The sequence below is a fragment of the Sparus aurata genome, chromosome 1 (assembly GCF_900880675.1).
Source record: "Sparus aurata chromosome 1, fSpaAur1.1, whole genome shotgun sequence".
NCBI classification, from domain to species: domain Eukaryota; kingdom Metazoa; phylum Chordata; class Actinopteri; order Spariformes; family Sparidae; genus Sparus; species Sparus aurata.
In genome coordinates, this window is record NC_044187.1 from 15635389 (window position 1) to 15642133 (window position 6745).

The window sequence follows — 6745 nt, forward strand, 5'->3', positions numbered from 1 at the left end:
ATGTCTACATGTCACCTGTGCCCTGAAGTTGTTCACACATCCTAATCCTCTAAAATAACCCAAGGTCATTATCAAGTGTCCACCAGCAGTGAGTAAAATCAAAACACAAAGATTAAGATGTCCATAATGAGAGCATAAACCAGGCGGATACCAGATTTGACTTTTTAGGTCAATAGTCATCAGTATCTGTACTCCTTCTCAAAGGTATAATCGGTCTCATCATCAGAAATTATTTCATTCTGTTGTCACACATGCAATTTAAATGTTCTTCCTACATTTTTATGTGTCCAAACATGTCAGCGAGGTGGATTGCAGTCTACAAAACACAACACTGGACGAGCAGTCTGGAGCCATTTTATGTTTTTTATGGGTTGTTTTCTACGCGTTTTTTAAAACAAGTCCCCGTCTACTTCAGTTTTTTCGGGGTCATGCTGCAACACTTTTTTATTGTGGAGCCCGAGAAATGTTTTGTGGGCTATGAAACTTCATCCGCCTTTCCATCAGCATGAATGCGAATAGATAATGACTTTTGGGTGAACTTATCCTTTAAGTGTCTGAACCTGTTGCTGAGGCTTTAGTCAGTGTGGGACTATACAAAGTCAATGAATTAACCTTTCATGAGCCAGTTTATCAGTTAGCCTGTATAATCCAGTGTTGGACAGGTGCACCTCTACTTCTAAGGTAGAAGACTATGGCAGCATAAAATTTGAGACGGCAATAAGTTATAGAATAAACAAAACAATCCCTGCTGTAGTTCAAAGATATATAGGAGAGTTCCATGGCGTGCTTGCGCATGAGTGTTTAAATGGTTGTAAAATGCAGCATGTCCAGCAGAGGGCAAGACTGAGCTACTGATGACATATAAATCTATATACAGTAACCAGGGAATCAAAGTGACCCTAGTTGACAAGTTATTCTTCAACACCAACATGCTTATCTTGTCTGTAATATACAAAATCTAAATATCTGAACTGGTCTGATGGTGCTTAGGTTTTAACGTTTTAACAATACTGTATTAGCACCATATTAACCATATAAAGTTAACAATGTCACAAACATGTGTGGTTATCCCTTAACAAAGTGAGCTACCACTCATGGAAGGTGGTGCAGTGATTAACTCACATGTGACAACACTGTGAACAAACCCCGTGTAACACTGCCATGCAATTAAAAAAAACAAAGGTGTAATTGAAAACTGTGTCATTTGTCATCACAGACATTTCTGTCTAAACTCTGTGCGCTATCTTGAAAGCAGCATCCTTCAACATAGTAAAAGACAACAGGTGATTTTTACATGGACTCCCATTGACCCCCCATCCAAAAGATGAAACATCATTCTTCTATCGTGTGTGTTTTTTTGTTTTTTTGAGATGATGTTGTAAGAAAAGCAACTTAAAAATAAGTTACGGATTAGATGTTTATCTCTGCTAATCTTCGGCTGTACCGACGCTGATCTCACTTTTACTGATTCATTAAATCCCTGTACTTTAATGTTTGACGAGTCGCTGTTGCAATGTGACAAACACGGAAGTCCCGACGGTTGACCTTTGACGGACAGACGCGAGGACCAATCGTGTCCTCCGCGCATCACCCTCGGCCAATGTGATCGAGGGGGGTAGGGGGGGAGGAGGAGGAGCTAAATCACATCGATACTGGATTGACGAAGCAGTTTATTTTTCCCAGTAGTGGCACTCGGACTGAGCCAGCGAACATGGCCAACTCGGGAGAAGACGCATGTGGAGGTAACAACTTTACACGTATATTTTTGACTGAAAGGTAGAGGGACGTTATGGACACCAGCGCATGGCGGTTTAAAAGTTAGACAATAAATACAAACACTTTAGGTACCACGAGTGAAGCTGTTTACTACTGTTGACCATGTTCTTATATAAACACGAACACGCCTTTACTAATAGTCGTCTTTCTGTTCAGGTAGTCACCAAGTTAGTAGCTTTTTAATGCCGTTAAGCTAGTCTCACCGCATTGTCCTCTCTCTCGTCTGCTCCAGGAAGTGTTGCTAAAGGCAACAGGACAGCAACAGACAGGGCAGGTGAGTGCTTTACATTGAGTTACATACTTACTTCAATTAAAGCTAATATCTCTGTGACTTTTCACACAGGGGAGGATGAACAGAGGTTGTTTCTTATCAAAGCAAAAGTGAAACAAGCAGGATAAAGTTGTAAAGGAATTGCAAAGTGAAGCCAAAGTGCAGACAACTCAAATGAGGAGAGATTAATCATCAACTAAAACTGCCTTGATTGGAGAGATTATTGTGTTCACGTGACATCATTGTCCCATATTCCATGTAATCCTTTGTCACATAGAAACTGACCAGCGTGGGATAATAAAGATACTTGTTTTTTTGGCTGGAGTGAGAACTCAAGTGTTGTGAGCGTCAAGGATGAGACGCCCAGTTGTAATATATTAATCCAGTAGACATTATTTTTTCTTTCTTTATTTTTTTTTTTTTCACACACCTAGCTCAGCTGAATGCAATATAATACAACCACTCTGCAGCAAATCCACCCTTCGTGAGGGTTAAAATGTTCAGAAGCTGTCCCAGAGAGGCGCTGATTTAATTTCATGCTCACGGAAATGTTTGTGGCACCGCTAAGTTGAATCCACATCAGTTGTGAGTGAAACTAGACAGGATGAACTTCCTGAAAGTGAGTATTCATGGCAGAGCTGTTGTGTAAGACGGCACTAGTTTTAGCCGTGTGCACGAACAGAAAAACACAACACAAGAAAAGACATGTCTATATAAAAAGTGGGATACCACCTGAGCAGCTGGCTTTGTATCACCACTTTAGATCTACTACATCTGTAGGGTGGGGTGTGGAGCTGTCACTTTTGGCCTCTGTTCTTTCAGCAGCCTTTGCCATCTTTCTCCACCTGTCACCCAGCTATTGAAGGCTGTGAGGACTCTAAGCTGATGGAACAATGGCTGCTTGACCCCATACCGGCAGCAGTGGCGCAATTCATGCACCTGTAGTTGCACTGCTTAACAAAAAAGGCCTGAAAAGCTCAGTCCTCCTGTGTATTTTTGGCAACTTCAGTCACATAGTGTGTTTGTGATCTTTTAAAAAAGACCTTCCTATGCATTGTTGTTTAGCAACTATATTCTACGTTGAGTGGTTTACTCATGTATGTGTTGTTTTCTACAGCATACACGGAGAACCTGACAGAGACCGATGCCTTCATCAGAAGGTAATCTGCCTCTTCTTCTTAGTTTGTTTCCACTTCCCTCTGGGCCACTCGTCGCCTAATGCCGTGTTTATGTGCTTAACTTTCATTATGAAACAGCTCTTTAGCTTTGGATCCAGCAGAGGAGTACAAGATGGACAACAAGCGACGAGGTCTTGCACTCATCTTTAACCAGGAGCGCTTCTTCTGGCGCCTGGGGTTAAATGACAGGCATGGGACCAATGCTGATCGCTACAACTTGGAAAAAAGGTATCATTTCTCAGCCCGTTGCCGGAGGGGGAGCACTGTTTGTATAAAAAGAGAACTTGTCTGTACTTGTTCAGTGACTGTGTCTGGATCTTTTCTGTGGTAACATTTGTAAGAATTTCTTGTTTATTTCATTACATGCTGACCCTTTTTTCACCTCTCTTTTTAGACTGAAAGAGCTGAACTTTGAAGTGAAGGCTTATGAAAACTACAAACAGACGGAGGTCTTGGACAAAATCAGTGAAGGTAAGCACAATTGCCAGTACCGCTGTTGATTAAATGTTAAAAGGGCTTGCCATGGATATATTCAGGACGCAGTGTTACAGGATCATTACTGTGGTTTTAAATGCTTCACTGTTTCCTTGTTATCCTGCAAAGATAACTGTCAGTACGAAACACTTGTTTAACAAATACCTCATCTGCCACCAGCCGCAGAGGCCGACCATTCAGACGTAGACTGCTTTTTGCTCGTCTTCCTGAGCCACGGCGAGAACGATCAAGTTTACACCTACGATGGAAAGATCAATGTTCAGGACATCACATCCCTGTTCAAAGGAGACAAGTGCAGGAGCCTTGTGGGGAAACCAAAGATCTTTATATTACAGGTACATAGCAAAAATCAAAACCTGTTCAAAACCTTCAGAGTTAATGCTTTGCTGGAAATCCATAATTTTTTTAACCGTCCCTAGGCGTGCCGTGGAGACAAGCATGATAATCCAGTGACTGCCTGTGATGCTGTGGACAGCGAGTTGAAGACAAATGAGGTGGTGGTGGACGCTTGTGCCGTACAGACCCTCCCTGCCGGGGCTGATTTCCTCATGTGCTACTCTGTGGCTGAAGGTGAGCCAGCTGAGATGTTAACTCTTTATCTGCTCATCTTGTAACAAGATGGGGGGTAGGTTCACGTTTCATTTGAGTTAGTTGATTCTTTGAAAATATGAACCATCAACCCCACTTTGAAACTTTAAATGTCACTTTCAAAAGTTCTTATTTCTGTTCAGTCAACAACTATCCTGTCCTGTCCCTTGTGTTGTTTGTTAAGGATACTATTCCCATCGGGAGACCATTAACGGCTCCTGGTACGTCCAGGATCTGTGTGAGCTGCTTCAGAAGTTTGGGGATTCCCTTGAATTCACTGAATTACTCACGCTTGTCAACAGGAAAGTGTCGATGAGGAGTGTCGGCAACAGTAGCGACCGAAATGCCATCGGGAAGAAGCAAGTACCTTGCTTTGCTTCAATGCTCACCAAGAAACTCTACTTCCGACCAAAAAAGTAACAGCTTTAGACCTCAGGCACGAAATGAGCTGGTTTTTTTAATCACTCCTCTAAGGGAGATTTTAAAGATTTTTGTTGTTTTTCTTTCATCTTCCTCTGTATGTTTCTCATAAAAACTATGATTCACTTCTAAGTGCTCTATCGTGGGCAGCTGGACTTGTTTAGTTTGTTCCAGTTGCCTATGATGTAGCACTTAGAATTATCATGACTTGGATGACTGAGGTTCTTGACCAACTATTATTTACACATGCATTAAACAATCAGCCTAATGGGGATCTGCAGTGAAACCAGTGGTTACAAAGTAACAGGAACAACTTGTACTCAAAGTGCACTGAGCAAATTTTAATATTCCTGGCCCTAGGCAATGACATCATTCCTGAAACCGTCGAAATCAGGTTTATGGATTCGCATGACAGAGAATCAAGACAGCAGTAAGGAAGAGGTAGAGAAATCTGATTACTGACCTACTGCAAGTAGACACTTTACAGTTTATTTGAGCCATCTGAGCCTTGTTTCCCCACATGGATCGAGTTTCTTGTGCGAATGCAAAATATACAGTTGACATTATAATGCAATCTAATACAACAGCCCCACATGAATTTGAAGTTCTATTTGCGGGCTAATATTAGCGTACTTTATCATAATTGATCAGATTATTGAACAGTATATAAAAACAATTCATTTATAGTCCTGACTGTAAATTTTCCAGCCTCTAGTATAAATCTGTCACAACTCTTTTGCAGGAGGGATCCCTGCAAAGAAATGCTAACAGAGCTGTGCCAAAAAAATACAATTAGCCCAGTTATAATTAGAGTTGATAAACTTTTCCAGAATAAAGCTTGTAGGGGAAAGAGTAGAGGCACTATTTTACATAGTAAACATCATATATTTAATATGTGTGCCTTGTTTCTTTTACAGACTACACTGATCGGATTTACCACATCAGCTGAACAATGCATTTTTGTATTCATTTGCCTCTGTTAGGGGTGTCACAATATACAGTTATCGATAAGAACTGTGATATAAAATAAATGAAATATCGTTAAAGCTACATTTGACATCGCGACGGCCCCAGTCTGACTTCATAAGCTTTACTAATTTCTTTGCTCATTTGTGACAGAAATCTCAACTCAACTTGTGGTCTTGTTGTATAGGATTGCATTATATTTAAAGGTGTTTCCTGTTATTTTGTAGATCAATTCACATTTTGCACTTTCAAGAAATTGCTTTTTAAACTTCTGGATTCTTATGGGCCACATTCCGCGTTAGCTACTTTTCTTAGCCGCTTTATCATAATTTTGCTTGCCTGTTTAATCCAGCTGAAATTACTAAAAGGTACCACACACGTTGCCTTATCCAGCAGCTGACAAGCCAATGGAGCAATAGCAGTTGACATTTCCAGTGGCCTTGCGCGGGGAAGACCAAAACATTATCTCTGGGGAAACTGGAAATGTCAGTTGAGTTTGGTTTTCTTGACTCAGCAGCAGGAATTTCTTAGAAGCCAGAAATGCTTTCCACCTCACTGTATCTTATGTAACAGCATGGCAAGCTGGTACTTCCATTTACTTTTCCACAGGTTGTATTAATACTTAATTATGTCTTTACTCACAGCAATGATCAAGTAATAACAATCATAGCAGATTATTCATGCACCACATAAAAATGCTGTTTGTGTTCAAGCTCACTCCATCAAAAAGGGAATTCATGTTTGTGTTGTTCTTTGTGTTTACAGTACAAAATGTAGTAAAGCGTATTTGCACCCAAAATGGCAACAAACACCAGTGTGGAAAGTACCTCAGGGAGAAGGGGTGTTCATTTAAAAAACAAAAAAACAAACTGTACTGTGGACTTAAAACACTTCTAGCTGTGTCACATGATCTATGACTCAGGAAAAAACCAAAGCTACCAGCATACACTGATCCTGTATTTTTGTGGTTTTACTGTCATGACTTTGTGTAATAAAATGTGTCATTTTAGTGACTGTTTTGCCTCTGTAGAGTGATTACGCTTCATCAAAA

At 40.6% G+C, this 6745-nt stretch overlaps 1 protein-coding gene across 1 annotated transcript; it reads left to right on the top strand.

Moving 5' to 3' along the window:
* Window positions 1-1587: 1587 nt before the first annotated feature.
* LOC115590005 (caspase-6-like) lies at window positions 1588-6708 on the top strand. The gene is made up of 8 exons (XM_030431241.1): window positions 1588-1742; window positions 2009-2050; window positions 3165-3207; window positions 3304-3453; window positions 3620-3696; window positions 3880-4055; window positions 4140-4290; window positions 4493-6708. The coding sequence occupies exons 1-8, from the start codon at window positions 1712-1714 to the stop codon at window positions 4726-4728; spliced, it is 906 nt and encodes a 301-aa protein (XP_030287101.1). The 5' UTR covers window positions 1588-1711; the 3' UTR covers window positions 4729-6708.
* The last annotated feature ends 37 nt before the right edge of the window (window positions 6709-6745 follow it).